General features: G+C 41.4%; 1 protein-coding gene across 1 annotated transcript in view; it reads right to left on the bottom strand.

Moving 5' to 3' along the window:
* Positions 1 to 17748, bottom strand: part of PTPRR (protein tyrosine phosphatase receptor type R) — a 237516-nt gene extending 219768 nt beyond the window's left edge. The window contains exon 1 of the mRNA XM_045184745.2: positions 17358 to 17748. Coding sequence (XP_045040680.2) covers positions 17358 to 17415 — 58 coding nt within the window. The 5' untranslated portion in view covers positions 17416 to 17748. The remainder of the gene's footprint in view (positions 1 to 17357) is intronic.
* Positions 17749 to 18821: the final 1073 nt, after the last annotated feature.

Raw genomic sequence — 18821 nt, 5'->3', positions numbered from 1 at the left:
GAACAAGTGGAATAATCGTTAGACTGAGCTCCACAGAAGATCAGAGGAGTTGGGATCAGAGTATAGGCAGGAGGATTGGTCTTGGATTGGAGATTAACAGGAGGTATTTCTTATATTATAATATTGAGATAGGGTATGTCTTGAAATGTTTGTAACCCATAGGGCAACAGGGACTATCAAGGAGAGAGTAAGACCACCCCCAAAGCATTTATAGTTTACAACTGGCAGAGACCAGCTTGATCCAACACGGCAACTAATTTCACCGTATGGTGACCCTCTAGCCTCATTGTACTCTCTTAGTCATACATTATTGGAAACGGGAAGTCCATAAAAGGTCACAAAATGGCCCATGGAGATTTTCCTGGAGAAGTCTCTGCCCCTCCCCCTTATTGTATGGCCTACCCTTGGATTAAATGAGCCTCAATAAAAGAAGTAAATACCACAAAGGAGGTGCTGCTCTGCCTGTGGAGTAGCCCACTCTGTCTCACTACTTCACTTAAAACCTCATGCTGGCTCTCGTTTGAATTTTTTCCTGCACAAAGCTAAGAACACACAGTGGGGTGTGGACCTTGGGGCTCCAGGACCCCTGGCGTGCCTCCATCAATATGGAGGAAGAGAGGAGATCGGGGATATTAATGGGTTTGGTGGTAGAAGTTGAACAAGTTATCTTCTGATGTTTTCTACTTTCTTTGTATAGAAGGGGATGAAGTCATTTTATAAGAGAAAGAGGACAAAGGAGAAGAGATTGGGGATGGGGAGGTTAAGGAAAACAAAGAATTAAAACAGTTCTTGTAAAGACTGAGGGAAAAAGTTGATATGAGATGTCTAATAGGATTCATCTTTTTTATTAAAAGTTTAATGACAATTTTCTCCACCTGGAAGGGATAAAGTGTCTCTCAGAATGTTTAGCAAATAGTTTGTCAAATATACTCATCTGCTTTTAAAATACAAGTACTCTTATCATAGAAGCAACATTTACATAAGAACAATGAGTTTTGGGGGTCACAAAATTCCACCGTTGAAATTGCATTCTGGATAAAACTTGGATGATCTCTAAAGAGATCTTTAACAAAGGAAAGAGAACTGTGTGAAATTGCAATGTTAAGTTAGAGTACATTATGATTTGTTATTTCAAGTTTGGTATTGGTAATTCCTGGATGCATGAGTAGAAGAGTCTTATATACTCACTATCAGAATAAATCCTCGTATTGCAAGTGTTTACATCAGTTTTAGTAATTTGTAAAAGGAACGAAAGTATGAAACGGTAGTCTCTGAAGACCTGAGAAAGTGAACAGTCAAAAAAGGCAACTGATCACTTTGTGAAGGGACAACCATTGTTTTTTAAACATTGCCAACAATTTCTTCTCTAGAAAGGAGAATAAATGGATAACATTAGAAATGCCAAGGCTTTCATTTGATTTGTAAATGCCTCTCAGATAAAGTAAAAAATACACAGTGAAAGTTTATATAGAAAATGTCTATTGATAGTATTGCAAAAGGAAAGAAACATACTTCGCAAAAAAGCAATGAATTAAGAGGTGAGGGACCTAGATTCTGGTTTCAGTTACCTTCCCCACCATTCTGCTCTCGTGGATGTGAACTTGGGCATTTCTCTTCTTCATTGAGGAGCCTTAGTTTTTTTTCATGAGGAAATGAAGACTACTCTCATCTATTTATGACCAGATTATAAATGCATTTCAGAAAAAAGGAGCCCCAATTCACTTAGGTTTCACATGGTGCCAATTTTTTGCTAAAAAGACAAGTTTTTCTCTAACTACAATAAAAGACACTTTGGGAACTTTCAGGAGCAGGGATTTCCAGCAGTGATATCCTTGCATGTAAGGAAGCTAATATTAAAATTATTCTCCCAGTTTTTCTGTATCTTTTGGTATCAGTCATCCAAGGGGTCCCCACAGTACTAATTGCCAGTTAAAAGTGCCCACAGTAATAACACAAAGTCTTTCCAATGAACACTACAGCCTTCCCAAGATATGATGAATGACATCTGTTAGCATCACCTCCCAGATACAGCGTGCTCACTCCTAATCTTCACAGAAATTGCACCAGTGTTTTTTGAAAGTCCATTATGGTTCTGTCTCTATAGAGCCAGTTTTATAAAATTCAATTTGTGTGTCTTAATTGTGTTCTAATGTATGTGTATGTACTTGCATGTGTGCCGGCTGTTTTGTATCATAACACCAAACAAGCAATTTGACAAAAAAATATTCATCTTCAAACGAGCTATTTTGTCATTAAAAAGCTAAAAATAACAAAATGAAATGAGGGTCTCTACAGGATAATAATGATTGAATTTATAGAAATTGTAAACCATCATGGCCCTTCCCCCCCAAAACTTGGATAAGCTTATACTGAAAGAACACCTTCCTCGAGGAACATTGTCCCTAAACTCTAATTTATGCACTGGTCACTAGGACGTGAAACCATAACCCCATGAGGAGGCGCTGTGCCATTCTCTGGTACTATTTAAATGCTCCACACTTTGGCTGTGATGTGTCTAGTATATCTACAATAAAAATAAGAAATCAACACCAAAGTAATTAGTCTATTTTTATACAGCTGGCTCTATTTTCCTCCATATTGGAGAGGACCTGAATCCTACAAGAATAAGAAATGATTTCAATTAAGGCATCTTGTAAACTTTTCTGGCATGTTCTTTGATATTAACACTCCACATTTCCCAAATATTCCATTAGAACATGTGGCTTCTACTCCTGCTTGCAGTAAAGTGGGACTATTCTAGGCGTCCCTTACTCCTTCCTGTTTATCTCATCCATTGAAAGTTGAGCAGCACAGTGGAAAACCATTTGGGACTCACAGAATCGCCAGGAAAAATCCACTATGTGCTTTGTGCTGGTGGTAAAATTACAATGAAAGGCTTTCACATTTCCTGACTTTTGCCCAGCTTTAATAGAGTTATTTTTCATCAGATAGATATGTATTACAGAATGAAACATAATACAGATAGGGCAGCATCCTTTGGGACAACATGAGTAGACATTAAGTGACAAAAAGGAAATGAGGTTAAGACCACTGGCCTCAGACTCTTGGAGAAGTGAGATAGGTTGGCGCAGGCAGAAGCTGTCAGCTGCCCCCAGTTCCTGAAGCACAGAGTCGAAGGTTGCTTGGAGGAGAGGTTGACAAGATAGTATGTACTATCAAGCCATTAAGAAAAGAACTTCATCAAGATATGCCCTCTGGAGAGATACAAAGTGGAGAAAAATGATCATACGGCAAGGAAGCTGAAAAATGTTAACCTCTGCAGACATGACAGGAATGGAGCTCTGTGTGCACTTGCTGAGCAGTGAAACAGTACATTTACACAATCTAATTTTTATACATCAGTCATTGTTATACAAACAGCTAAAACATTATTATTTACAAATACCCAGCAATTTTCAACCTGTCATCTCGTGGCACACATAAACTAATTACTAAAATTCTGCAACACACTAAAAAATTATTATGTTTTTTTGCTGATCTGACAAAAAATAAGTATAATTTTGATTCATTCATACTGCACAGCTATTGTTATATTGGCTGCTGTCATTTTTTTATTTGACAACCTAAAGGGAAAGTGGTCATCGCCCTGACTAAATAGGTAGGTATTGAATGTTTTAAACACTCTTGTGGCATACCCGCTGAAAATCACTGCAAATAGCTATAAAGATGATAAATTATTTCCATTTTTTAATGGTAGAGTTCTCTAGATAACGTTTGAAGGCTTGGTTCTAATTGCAAGACAAAGAGAAAAAAGTGTGGGCTTTAATAAGAATTTTCATATGTAGATTAGGAGTTATATTAAAACACAGCAAAATGAACATTACAACATGCAAAATATTAAAATAGTGCCACAGTAATAATACTACAGACACATTACCCCCCAGATATTAGAGCAGGAGGAGAGTGAGGAAGGAGGACCACAGAAACCGCTTGAAGAGATCCCTGCGGTGGACTCCTTTGCCTGTGTTTAGAAATTTGACAGATGCTTGGTAGGCCCTTCCGGTCAACACTTCTACTCCATCCTGTTCTACTCTTCAACCATCATTGGGAATTAATGCTGCTGGGCTAGGGCAACACACTCTTGTAATTCCCTGGCAAAACAAACATCTGCTATGGAAGGACCATGAAATTAACAGCTACTTATCTAGAGTAGATCAGTGTGTTATATCTTTTCTAAAATATATCGATAGTTAGTTGGGAAGAGACAGTTCCTGCAATGGGAAGCAAGAACTACACACTTTAATTGGGGTGGAAAGGAAAGAAAAAGTTGGAGATGGAGGGTTAGCCTGGGCACGCAGCTCCAGAGGGTGATCTTTAAGACATCAGGGCCTGGGGTGGGGAACAGGGGCTGCCAGCAGTGGGAACTGATGCTGCAGGGTATGGGTGACCAGAGGCACTTCTGCGTCAGGCAGACACAGGGCAGGGGCAGACCAGAGGCATGGACCATGTACCCATGGGGATTTATGCTGACTTAGCAGGACAACTTTGGGATGACAGGATGCCTGACTCCCAGGATGCTTGCCTGGAAACTCCCGTTTCATGAAGCACACCTCTCCCTGCCACACTCATCAAAGGTATGTGGTGGACAGGGTCTTCAAACCGGAGTATGCACACCCAGCAATGCACAGTATTCAAGGTGTATGTGGACCTGGAGAAAGTTCATCATTAGAAGTGGGATAATTTGGCCCATCAGATGTTGTGAATTCAGATCGTTTGTAGAGTCGGGGGCAGGAATGATGATACTACAAATCCTATGCGAGCCCTGAGACTGACAGGGGTAGTCTGCCCACGGTTGCAGTGCCTCTAATGGTTATAGGATTTTATATTATATTATATATCCTTCAGTTGGGAAAACAGGATTTATTCCCTCCAACAGAAACTTGTTAATTACTCCTGCATTTTTAATTTATACGCCAAAGTTCTACTTGTATTTTAAAAAAATGGGGACATGCAAATCTGATTTTCACTGAAGGCACTCTTTACAAAGGAAGACTTTTGAGTGATTTCTTTTTAATGTAAGAAGCGGGAGGTATGGAATTTAAACAATAAACAGAAGAGTTGGAATTCAAACCCAAGTAGTCAGATTACAAAGCCTAATTCTTTTTTGTTTTTGATTGTTTTTTACTAGGCTACATGAGTTAGAGTATATTTTGCTGTTTCTGAAGTACAAGCATGCCATTTCAGAACATACTTTCTTTCCTAAAGTGTGAAATGATTATCTTGGAAGCACCTGGCATGGAGTTTAAAACATCATAAAGATTTAGGAAATACTCATTTGTATTTTTCCTTCTTTTCTTATGAAATCCATTTGTTTCCTTCTGGAGAGCGGGACCAATAAAATGGCATTGGTCTAATTAAGATAGTATAAAATATATAAAACAAAGTGGAGTCACTTGTGTCAATTAAAATGGCTGTCTGTCAGCCATGACACTGTGGTTCAAGAGGGAAACTACCTAACTCACGTTAGACACATCTGGCAGGGAGACGCACCCAAGATATCTGCACATGTGATCGGAACAGCCATGTCTGCAGAACAGTTAGGCTCCTGGGCAAATTCCCTATTTGGCACCGGGGTGCCAAGACATTTATCAAAAAGACTCAGACCCAGAAGGGTAGAGTACACCACTTTCAAGGTATAACTCAGGCAGGGTCCAGACCGCTGCTGAGACAGCCAAGCTCCACACACCAGAGTGCTGCTCCATGTCACACTGATCTCCCTCGGTATCAGCCACCAGAGGCCCTTCCCTGCTGCCCACCTGGCTCCAGAGATCCTTTCTTGTATGATGCTGACAACTCCTTTGCCCACCATGCTGTCTCTAGACCTGTAGACTGAGACTCTGGGACTCAGGTTCATTATCCCCCATTGATTGCTCTGTGTGTGTGTGTTATATTTCTCTTAGATTGTTAGAGTGTGAGCAGGATATTAATGTATGCTGATATTGTACTTTGAGTGAACCTGCATTCAATAAAAGCTGAGTGACTAGCGTAGTTACCTCGTGTGACTCTTGTCTATTTCTTGGTGCTGGGCTGCTTGGCAGGCAGCTGGCCGAGCAGTGGCCCGGCCGACTTACAGGAAAGACTGGATCATGAAACCATGCTCGTGACACTCCTGTCTACGAAACCCAAGGTTTATCTTGAGAGGAGATCCTTGTTATATTTTCATAGCTTCTGTTAATACTCAGACTTAGAGTTACAAACAGCATGATAATATTTATAATTTAAGTGCTCTAAATATCAGGCATCTCCAGGTTGTGGAAACAAATCACTCAGAAGTAACCACCGGATGCCTGACGGGAAATCCTGATGCTCGGAGACACAGAGGCGGGCAGAGACGAGACCAAGAGCCATGCCCGACTGGACCAGACTTGTGAGCACCTACGAGAATTGCCCTGGGGAGCTTCCTAACAGCTATGGAATATTTAGAGGCACTGAAACAGCTGTCCGACTGTGAACTTGGATTTGCACAGAGGAAGACAGCACCATGGAAAAATTACCACAATTGAACTCTGAGTTTTCTGACGGACTTGAGATTTGCAAGGGAACCAGACTGGAGCTGTACATAATAGGTCCCCCGAGATAAAATCAGCATTCCAGAAGAATCTTGACCCAATCAGGTGCAGCTAGGTAGCTGGGCCTGGATATTGGGGAGTGATTCGTAGTTCCAAGAACAGATTGAGGCTGTGTTTGACCACCCACAACCTATAGTCTTCCCATTCCCATAGCCTTCTGCTTACATTCAAATGGCCCTGTTTCCCCATCATTCACAGGACCACATGCAGCCTTCCATGGAAACCTGGAGCCCAATGGTCCAGGAGTTCCATGGGCTACAAATAGTGAGCAGGAGAATGTGAGTTGGCCTGTAGAGGAGACACAATCTTATAGGAGGCCTACAGAGCTATGAGTTGCAGCCCTGGTCACATGCTGGAACCTCTCACACTCTGTGGGTCCCCAGAGAGACTAATTAGGGAGGTGGCTCAAAGGTTAAGTAGGGACTACCTGCTAAGCAAGGCAGTACAAAAGGAACTGGATATTTCAGGTTTATGGCATTTATTTATGTATACATTTTTCCTGACCTTCAGGTAAACCCCAGAAAAATTTGTATTCCACAGTCATTTAATAGGGGTTTGCTGAAGATATGATGCTATAGAGCTTTTAGCTAAGGCATTGGGAAGAAGATTTGGGGAACATGTGGCATTTTATAACAAGCATTTTATCGAGGAGCTTGGTAGCAGGGGTGGGAGGAGTTGAAGAAGGGCTAGAGGAGAATGAGATCTGATGTCTTGGGCCTGGCCAGATCTCCCCAGCCTCCCAGTGGCCAAAAACTGTAGGTAGATGTTTTAGAGCTGCAAGATCTACTACAAACCTGCCCACTTCGTTAGGCTCATGCCCGTAGCAGAGGAAAACTATAGATTAGGCCCAACTGAGAAAACAGTTGGAGTCCAGAATCTCTCTTGGGAGTGTATGCTTCTCCAGCATTGGCTCAAACACAAGAAGAATAAGAAATTGCTCCAACATTTCAGTTAATTATTTATCATCTGACCTCTCCAACCTTTAATCAAATATTACCTTACACGTCTATAACACTTACAAAGACAGTGCAGTTTTAAATATGTTATCCCATTTAATATAAAACAAAAACCCTATGGTTGTATAAGACACGGTCTCCGGTGTAAAAGGAAATTGAGGGTTAGAAAGATTAAGCTGCTTGCCCTAAATTACAGAGCCGGTAAGTGATGGCGCCTGGATTTGAGCCTGCTCACCATACCCACGCTTTTATGGTATTCTTCTAAAAGTTATCTAAACTCTTGTATTTTCCCCTTTATTACAATGTTCTCCTCACATCTCTGTTTAAGCTATTTCATTTCCTTCCAGGGGGAATAAAAAACAAAAACCTGACTTGAATCTACGAGACAAAGAAAGTAAATTGCCTATCTCCCCAGGCAAGGGAAACAAAAGAAAAGTAAACAAATGGGACTACATCAAACTAAAATGTTTTTGCACAGCAAAACAAACCATCAACAAAATAAAAAGAAAACCCACAGAATGGGAGAACCCAGAATATTCCCGGTACATCCAATAAGGGGTTAATATCCAAAATTTATACAGAACTTACAAAACTCAACAGCAAAAAACCCCAAACAATCCAATTAAAAATGGGCTGAGGACCTGAATGACACTTCTCCAAAGAGGACATACAGATGGCCAACAGACATTTGAAAAGATGTTCAACATCACTAATCATGAGAGAAATGCAAATTAAAATCACAATGAGATACCATCTCACACCTGTCAGAATGGCCATCGTCAAAAAGTCAACAAACAACAAGTGCTGGAGAGGATGTGGAGAAAGGGGAACCCTTTTGCACTGTTGGTGGGAATGCAGACTGGTGCAGCCACTGTGGAAAGCAGTGTGGAAGTACCTCAAAAAATTCGAAATGGATCTGCCTTTTGACCCAGCAATCCCACTCCTGGGAACATATACAGAGGAACCCAAACCCTAATTCAAAAGAACATATGGACCCCTATGTTCATGGCAGTGTTATTTACAGTCGCCAAGCTATGGAAGCAGCCCAAGTGTCCATCAACAGATGAGGGGATAAAACAACTGTGGGACGTTTACACAGTGGAATTCCATTCATCCGCAAAAAAAAAAGAAGAAAAGTTTACCCTTTGCAACAGCATGGGTGGACCTGGAGAACAGAATGCTAAATGAAATAAATCAGTCAGAGAAAGACAAATACCATGTGATTTCACTCATATGTGGAATCAAATCAACAAACTGAACTCAGAAGTAAAACAGAGACAGACTCATAGATGGAGCGCAGATAACAGCTAATGGGAGAGTTTAGGGGGTGAAGGGACTGAGTAAAAAGGAAAAAGAACTCATGGACATGGACAACAGTGTGGTGATTCCTGGGGGAGGGGTGTATAAGGGGACTAATTGGTAATGGAAAAAATACAATAGATTAAATTTTTAAAAAAAGAAAGTAAATCGCTCATAACTTAAACCACACCTTCGTATTCATGAACTGATGGCTTTTCAAACTAACTCACCATAACATTATGTTTGGCATACTTCGTATTGAGCATCTTTCCCAGGTAAGTAAAATTACCATGGCAGTGGGAGCTGACCCTCTGCAGTTCTGCATGTGGCTGCGTTTCCCCTCCTGTGTCGGGAAGAGTTAGATCACTGCTACAGTGAACTAGCAGAAGAGTCTTGCTCTTTCTGTGTTGCTGTGCAGGCCAGTGAATTACTGTGAGACCCCCTACTCTGTGCCCAGTTAGTGCTCTTTTCCAAAGAATCAGTTGTTTGGGACTGCCTTAAGCCATTCTGCAGAAGTCAGAAAATGGGCATTGTTTCAGGTCTGAACTAGGAAAGAAATGATTCACATCCCCACTGAACATGGTATTTATTTCAGTGCAATTAAAAATATTGCCTAGACTGCTGCTTCATGTAAACAGTTGGGTTTGCTTTGTGGTTGGTCCATGCAGTTGCAATTTTAAAGGACATCAACATCTTAATGAATTGAAATTGAATGAAATTTGATTATGAAGAGAGCCTAGATAGCCATTATGAGTAAAAAATTATTTAAATGGAAAGTGCTAATATTCACAATATAAATTTGCTAATTGTCATTCTGTGGCAAATATCATCACAATGATGATACTTACAGCTACATTATGCGGTGAATAAGCATTAGGAAACTTGGTCATAAAGTAATATATTGCCATTAAATACTTTTCTTCAAAGCCATTAAAATCCTTTATATTGGGAAATATCAATGCTGTGTAAGTGTGTCAGCATTTGTAAGTGCTTTGAAGATAAAGATCCCCTTTTAAAGGGAAAAATGGGTTTTTCTATGTTTTGATATTGACTCTACAAACAGCTTTTAAAATGTTTAACAGTAAACTCACCATAAAAGTTACACCCATGTTATCATTAATGGTAATGGCAATAAATGGGCTTTTGGTGAGTGACCCCATAATCTCATAAAAGTAATTTTTTATAACTCATAAACCAACCAGTCTTACATCCATCAGGTGTAAGCATGTCTCCCCCATAAGAAAAAAAATGTGTAGGATCCAAAACCTTTATGGTCCTATAAAAACTTTGTCTATACATAGAAAGAGAAAGAGAATATATACAGCTACCCAAATACTTAGAAATTTTCTGTAACAGTGTGGGTTTCATTTGTGGGAGCCAGCGAGTGTTGCATTAGCTCTGGTCTTGATTTATTACCACTGCCTCACACTCCCACCTGACTTGGAATGTGTAAGTGGCTCGTGTTTGCTATTACAGGGTGGATAACAATCAGTAATCAGGGTTAGCAGTTGTGGGTCTATTCCGTAGCATACAGACATCATGTTACGTCCCTTATCTAAGTGTCTGAGCACTTTAAAATACAAACAGTCATCTCATTTTCATCCTGAAGTAAAAGTAGAAACTCCTGTGGGAATAACTGCCTATGTAGGAGGAGTTCAACACAGAGGTCCCCCACAGCCAGCATCGTGCCCACTGAGCACCAACTTATCTTAGAGACTATATTCAAATGAAAGCTTGTCTGTCCCATTCCCACTTCTTTGTAACCAGTAAATGGGAATTGGATTTCAGGAGCAATAGTATAGTCGAGTCTACTCTTTAGGGTCATGAAAACGTATCATGATTTATGTTGCCGAATACATTTTGAATATGTTTATTCATTCATTGAACACTTATCGATGGTATACTTGGTAACAAGCACAGTTCTAGAGAATGGGTATAAGGAGATAAAAGCTGCAATTCTGTTATTGGCCTCAAAAAGCTTCAATATTCACGTTAAGTACATTAATAAAAGGAATTCAAAGGGGCCAAAAGGAAAACCCACAAAAGCTACTTGAATGAGGTGGGGTGTCAAAGGAAGGGTTCTCGAAGTAGGCTGTGCCTGACCAAGATTTCAATTGGAGAAAACAAGCATCTACTAAAAGCTATTTTGTGTGGTGAGTGGTATAAGTGTGTGTAAAACAAAATCATGATCCAATCCCTTTACTCAGTAGTTTTCTTCTTTGCTATGGTCCCATACATGTAAGTCACAGTACAGAACTAAGGTCAGAGCAAAGGGGCAGAAGGGATTCAGGTATTTCTACAATTGTTCTGTTAAGTTTCTGGACATGCCCAATGGCCAGGTAGTAGATTTCCACAGCGATGCACCAGGTCATAGAATTTCCTGACTGTTATATCTGGTTAAGGTCTCAGACTAGCCCCGCCCTCTCCTCTTCCCCTGGCTAATACCTCTTTACCCCTCAAGCCTCCGTTTAAACATCACTTTCTGTAGGAATTCTTCTTAGACACACCCTAATGGTTTGATTATTGTTAGTCATCTAGTAATTCCACCAGCTCACCATTTCCAGGTAAAATTTTTTCATTTGCAAGGGGCCCAACGAAAGTATATGATTATCTGTCTGCTAGGCTGTGTACCTGACACTGATACAAAACAATATTAACGGTAAATGGTAATTGAAAAAAATAAAAAAGAGTTCTCTTGACAAAGAAGCAAAGTATGGGTATTTGAGGTAGATGGAACAGTAAGCCACAAGTGAAAGAGGCACAGCAGACCGAAAGAAATTTGATCGTGCTGTGATGAGTGTGCAAAGGAGGGTGTGGTGACGGGGAAACGGATGGAGTTAGGAAAGGCCTGATGGCGAAAGACTTTGCCATGGCAATGAGTTTGGGTTTTATTCTTAGAGAAAAGGCAATAGTTGTATTAAAAATTTTAGAAAGAGAGAATATGATCTAAAAAAAGTATGCTTTTTAGAACTTTACCTCTGACATTATTATGAAGAATGGGTTTGGTAGTGCGGTATTGTAAGATACTGTATGAGAAATAAGGACCCATACCAAGGCAGTGATGGGGACATGGGCGTGGAGAAGACTTGGTGAGGAGACTTGGTGACCTTTGGGGTGAAAGCAGCAAAGGAAATGTACAGAATGAGTTATTCTGAGGGATCCTAGTGTTATTCGCAGTGGTAGAAACATGGAAATAAAAGCAATTGTGATGGGAAGTGCCAAGTATTAACAGATGGATATCCAATGACTCTGGGTAATTGCAATTACAGAACTGGAGTTCAGGAGAATATTTGAGATGGAAATATAATTTAGGGATCTTTGGTCTGTAGGTCTGAATATAATCATCCAGGGAGAGACTGCATAGAGGAAAAAGAAGTAAACAAGACCAATGACACATGAATTCTAGAGAGCACTAACCATTAAATAATATGCAGAGGCAGACCTAAAAGTAGGAACTGAGGAATGGCTAGTCGGTAATGCTGGAAATGCCAGGGAGTAGTGGTTATGCATGGAAATCAGAGAGTAGAGTTTTCTAAACTCAGAAAGAGATCATTTGGTAAGTGTCGTGAATATTTATTGGTAAGAAGAAGATGACATCTGGTCACCTTAATCATGTTTGAAAGTAGGATGACAGGGTGAAGACAGGAGCTGGAGATGAGAAAGAGGGAGATGGGAAACAAGGACAAGAGGCTGAATGTGGATAACGCACCCCAGAAATTTTAGAAGACGCTTGCCAGGGTGTGACCCCCAATAGAATATACAATTGCATTGTGCTAGGAATCTGTGCTCTCCAATGTACTTACACTACTTACACCTAGGCCTTAAATGCTAACTAAAGAGGCAGACCATTTGAGAGCTTCAAACCTACTTGTCAGCCAGCTGTGTGAGTCCTTTCATATTACTATAGCCACTCCTATATGTGCAAGGCATTTCACTGAGAAGTAAAAATATAGCCAACCAGCAGGCATTTGGACTGTGCATCTGGCAATCAGTTCGAAGGACTTTGCCACTGAGTTGATGGGTAGTTGTGGTCTCTTGCAAACCTATCCTTTGTTGCCCTTCAGTTCACATTCATAGCAAAGTCTGTTTGGGATAGTATGACCCTGAGCATGCAAAGCTCCAGGGGGACAACTTGAGTTTCGGATAAATGGGTTCCATTGAAGTTCATTCTGGAAGTGGCTTAAGTGTCTTGCATGGGTGCCAAGAAGAAATTAAATGTGAAGAGACCAGAGATATCACTGAGTTGTTTTTATTTATTCAATGTATTTGTTTAATCTTTAGTAGTTTTTATGCCAGGCTCTGTCCTCACATGATAGGCTGGGCGGGATCTGCAATAGATACAGTATTAAACAAAATAGACAAATAGCTGCGCCTTCAAAAAGCTTATATTTTAATGGGTAGAAGGAGAATCATAATAAATAAAACAAATAAGTAGAATATTGGATGTGGTAGGTGGTGAAAGACCTCTGGGGATAATAGAGTAGGAAAGGGATATTGGAATTTGGGGAGGGTGAAATATTAAACAGGAGAGCCAGCGAAGGCCTCACTGAGAGTAGCATCTGAGTAAAGACTAAAATGGAAGCGTTAAGCCATGGAGATACCTGAAGAAAGAATGTTTCAGGCAAAGACAAAAGCAAAACACACAAGGTAGGCAAGTGCTTGGCATCTCCTTAGAACAGAACTAAGAACAACGCAGCAGGAGAGTAAAATAAAAGAGGAGGGGAGTGAGAGATGACATCAGAGAGAGAATGGGGAGGGGGAATATAGCAGGCCCCGGGCCGTTGAAAGGACTGTGTGGAGTGATTTTGAACAGGAAAAACTGCTTCTGAAATTTTACGGGAGTCTTCATTGAGAAAAGGCATCTTAATATTAAAGAATATCATATCATTCTGCTATCATTCTACCCTTTCTTTTGAGGGTGATGCTTCTACAAATGGCCTTCCTGATCCTCTTGGTCCCATCATGGAAAGCCTTACTTCTCAAAGACAAGACAAACTGACCACGCACTATCAAGAATGAAGCGGCGTCTTCAGAAGTTACATTGACGCCAGACTTCATTCTTTGTGCCATCTAGAAAGGTCGATCGTAAGAATAATGTGGAACTTTGAAAGAACCTTTCCCAGAGCTACAGGAGAGAGTAATGCACTGAAATCAGTTCCGTTCTTTATTTGTTTGTTTTTAACAACACACTCACTAAGAAAAAAATAAAGCTTTCACATGAACAATTTTAAGGTACCATGAGACCTTCACTCCTTTGCAACTAAAATATTACCCAATAAATAACATCTCCTGAGACAAAACACGGTTCTTTGGGCAAAGAAAGAGAAGAAACACTGAAGAAAATAACCTATCTGTGGATCTATATTATTGGGGTAGCTTTTAGTTGCCTTCTTGAATATTCTTGAAGTGGTCTTTTCAACTGGAGTTTATGTATTACATTGGTTCACAGAAAGCGTAAAGAATGAGGACGGTTAAGTAAAAATAATGTGTCACCACTAACTCAGGGGTGGCCTCACCTATTAGAACCAGTGTATGATTTCATCCTGACTATGCTGTGAACTAGCATCTTGCTATTTAAAGTAAATACTATCTACCATTTACTGGATCTTAGTTTTCTCACCTGCACAGAAAGCAGTTGGATGGACAGTAACTATAACTGTTCTTGTTAAGGGTATCTATGAAAATCAGCTGCCACGGACAAAGTTGAGTCCAGGTTCTCAAATGAGCTCCATGCTCAGTAATTTGTAGGATTATCTTACCCAGAGATGATAACTACACAGTACTGTACTCCATACCCCCCTTTCTGTTCCCACAGACCACAATACTTAGCGCTATTGAGTCAATCAGAACTCAGGGAGGGTCAGGACCTTTTAAAAATTTATGTTTGCATAGCGACGTAGACAATCATGACCAAATAATTAGAGATGGCACTCGAGTTGAAAACAATTCGCTACCTTATCATTAGGAGAACAACTATATGGAAGTCAGCTGTTCCTAGTACAGCTAGGAAGAGCCCTTGCATCTTCTCTGCCCATTGCTCCCGTCCCTAGAGGGTTCTAACATGTCATCAGTTCCACCAGCATAAAGTAGTTGCTGGTATCCTGGGCATAACCAAGATGGATCAATTAGCTTTTCAGTCAAAGAGGCCTAAATATAGGGCATTCATTTCCTTTCTGCATAAAGCCCCCTTGCATCCTGAGAGGAGAGCCTTCTGTAAAAGAAACAAACTCAGACATTCAACAAGTAGAGAATCAGTGACTTCTTGACCTTTGTGTTCCCACCTACTCACTTTCTTACTACCCACATCTGCAGGAGCTTAGATCAAGAAATCTGTGTTTGTTTCAGTTCTAATGGAAAGTCCTCCCAATGTTATTAGATAACTGAGATGAATTTTAATCTGATGACAGCTTGTGACCCACAAATTGCTGTTTAAAATTAAAATGCATTCCAAATGAAACTGGCAAGACAACCACAATATTAAACTTGCAATCTGCTGTGAAAAAAAAATCGAAAGCACTATATTAAATATGAATAAAATTAATTCCTATATCTTGCAGCTAAATCTGAAAAAGATAGACTTTCAATGCATTCCCTTATTAAATTTAAATTGGTTGAATTTTTTTTTAAATTAAGAAGTTGAAATAGAGATGGATTGGTTTGTCTCTGGTAATACACCCTTTGGCTGAGCTCCAGGTAGAATCTAGTGCTACAGACTTCCGGATTTCTCTTTTGATGAACAAAAGTCTTCTATTTACCTCATCCTAAATGTTCATCTACAGGAAATGTGGAAATGTTTTCTGTTTGCTTAGTCATAAGCTTATCTGTAACTTTTAAGCTATAATTACTCAAGTATACGATTGTATTAAATGCGATCTTTAGGATTGTTTATACGTTAGTTTTAAAAAATAAGCACAGTGGTATTTTGGATAGATTATTTAAATCATTCCTAAACTTGATAAGAATCGAGACACTTTTCTTGGTAAGTGAAGGTTGGTATTAGTACTATCATTAAACATTAATATAAGTAAAGCTCAACCCAATGTGCATATTTTCATCCCATATTTCAACATTAAAGAACTGTATGTGGTAATAAAAGGATTCATTTCAGCTGTTTGCAAATAACTTAATGACCAAGTCATAGTTATTTCTAGTTTTCAAAAGATGCTAAAGAACTATTGAAGTTTCCACAATATAACATCCTAATTATAATAATTAACATGTGTATTTAATTATAGCCTTAAGGTTCCTATATATTATTCGTTTACGGGCTTCACAATACATTAAAATAGCATTAGCTAGAAATAAGAAAGTACCATATTTCCCCCGCATTATTGCACACATAGAAAAAGACTCTCCCACTCTTTTTAAAAGATACCACAAGAACTGTAATTTCACAACCATATTCATATTCATTTCCCCTGGAACATAGTACATACTCATTAAATGGTAGTTGAAGGAATGAATGAATGCGTGTGAGTGGATGGCAAGCGAACTCAGGGAAAACACCTAGGCTCTGGTTGCTACAGGATTACTGCATGGACAACTGCTGTCGCAGTAGGGTTCCTGTAATCTCTCTGCCATGTTCTATTTTGGCTCGTGTGCCTGTAAAAACGATAAAGCATTCAGTCCAGCAAGTCCTTGCATTACACAGAGGCTGCATCTATCCAAAAAGCAGGGTCCATAGTGACATTGCATATAAATTCCCCAGGTACTCCCTAAGGTTTGCTTCCACAGGAAACCTGATACTGGTCCTGATAGCAAATGTATTTATTTTATATTTAGGAGCAGTCTCATGGTGACTCTTGGCTAGACCTCATCAAACCTTTCCCAGGGACAGTGCCTACCCCGGGGGTTGTCGGCTTTGAAACTGTGGTTGGGTTTTTGTTCAGTGTCCTCGGACGCTGACCATGATGCTGGAAGAGAAGACAGAGTCCTATTTTAAACCTTTCTTTCCTCTTATTGGTTTAGAAAATTCGAGTGACAAGAGCGGGGGCCAAAGGAGCCTGGAGCGGCATCCTTAATGTGAGCCATGTATTTCGATCTTAGGGCGGAGATGTGGTCCCTCAGGTTACAGCCAGTGCATCCCTCTGAGCTCTGTACAAACCAAGAGAGACCTCACAGATGTAGCCGCTGCAGTAGAAAAGGTTACTCCAGCAGGATAGGATGGCTTGTCTTTCTCCTGAAAAATTGGCAGTCAGGTGCATAGCCCAGAAAGAGGAACGCTAAGTCTAGATGGAGGGGAGTGGAAAGGGAATCGAACCTGTATTCATATTACAAATGTTCACTATCACTCGTCCCAGGCAAGGAAAAATCAAGGGCTGATTTTAGCGTTAAGTTTTCGGCCCCTGTCTTCCAACAGGTGCATCACTCCCTCACCCTTCCCCTGCGAGTACTGTCGGGCTTTGCCTCTGGAAAGCATTCTTTGCGAGGCAAGCTTTTCCTAGAGTCCCAAGCATGTGCAGTTTCCTCCCCATCTCATCCCCAGCTTCAGCTCTGCCTGGCAACCCCTTACCTGCAGCGTGAAGATTAAGAAGCAGGCACAGCGCAGGGAAGCCGATTGCTCTCCGCATAGTGTTTGCATTGAGAAGTGGAGGAGAAACTCCACCTCGACCTCACTTCAGGAAAAGTGTTATCAGAAGGAGCCACCGCCAAAAGGTCTCTGGGCTCCGGGATTCATTCGCAGGTCCCAGGCTGGGGTTGCTCCGTGGCGCCGGCAGAAAGCCGCCCCAGCTTCGCCTCCTTAACCGAGGGGAGAGGAAGAGGAATAGGAGGCAGCCGGTGAGTGGGGCGGAGCAGGGGCAGGGGTGAGGCTCTCCGAGGCTGCTACCGCTGGCCTGCTGGAAGCCCCGCAGCGGCGGCGGAGAGGGCGGGGGCACCCCCGCGCCAGCCCGGAGGCAGGCAGCCTGCGGCCAGTGCAGCGCAAACGGCACTCAGAGGGGCCGCGGCTACTGAGCATGCCCAGCGCTGGCCCGGCGCAGCACCGGGGTTTCAAAATGAGATTCCACTTCTCCAGGTCTTAGCGACCGCTGCGAGGGGAGCTGGCGCTGCTGCGGGCGTGCTTCTAGGGGCCGTGATTAGCAAGAGTCTGTCAAAAACCTGGGAGTGAGGTGGGGTGGGGTGCGTCTAGACGAAGGCATGACCAGGAGAACCAGAGGAGAAAGTCCAAGAAAGCGTGCCAACCTCAAGACCCACCCTCCTCCCTCTCCAAAACTCGGTGTACACGTGGACAGAGCGCACTGCTGGGACTTGACCTTCGGGTGCCTCAGATGGACCAGCCCCTCGGGTCGCCTGCGGGAGGGAGTAGAGTATAGGTGACTCTGTTGCTGAGCACCTCGGTGGCCTGGGGCAGTGTAAATGGTATCCAGGGCGTGTCTTCTTCCAAGTTTTCTCTTTTTGTTTCTTTCTCCTCCAGCTCAATCCCTGTATTTCAACTTTCGCCTTTCTGAAGTCCAAAGTCTATGATTACAATGACAGTAAAAAGTGAAGCCACACTTTTAGACTAATAGGATATATCCATGTAATTGAAGAAACGAAGGCACCTTTTTGCTTTTTGGAGATACTTGCCTTTGGTCTCCATTTTATTTCCTAAGGTGATAGGTAATGGAATCACTTTTGTTAGGGGCTCCTCAGGTGCAGCTCAGGGTCTCACTACAACAGTCTGTCTAATATGCGCCCCCTGCCCCCCCCCCCCCCACTCGTCAAAGGCTTGGGAGTGTGAGGATATCCAGCAGAGTCCAACCTGTGGCCCACCATGGCCGTGAATACGGCCCGATACAAAATTGTAAAATTGCTTAAAACATTATGAGGTGTGTTTTGGGTTTTGTGTGTGTGTGTGTGATTACGTGTCACAATGTATTTAATGTGTGGCCCAAGACAACTGTTCTTCTTCCATTGTAGCCCAGAGACACCAAAAGGTTGGACACCCCTGGATCGTTCCTAATCTTGATGTCCTTGGGCCACACTTCTCTCCTTTAAC

Source organism: Desmodus rotundus, chromosome 3 (genome assembly GCF_022682495.2).
Source record: "Desmodus rotundus isolate HL8 chromosome 3, HLdesRot8A.1, whole genome shotgun sequence".
Taxonomy (NCBI): Eukaryota; Metazoa; Chordata; class Mammalia; order Chiroptera; family Phyllostomidae; genus Desmodus; species Desmodus rotundus.
Note: the sequence above shows the minus strand (reverse complement) of the source record. Positions and strands in the feature narration are given on the sequence as shown.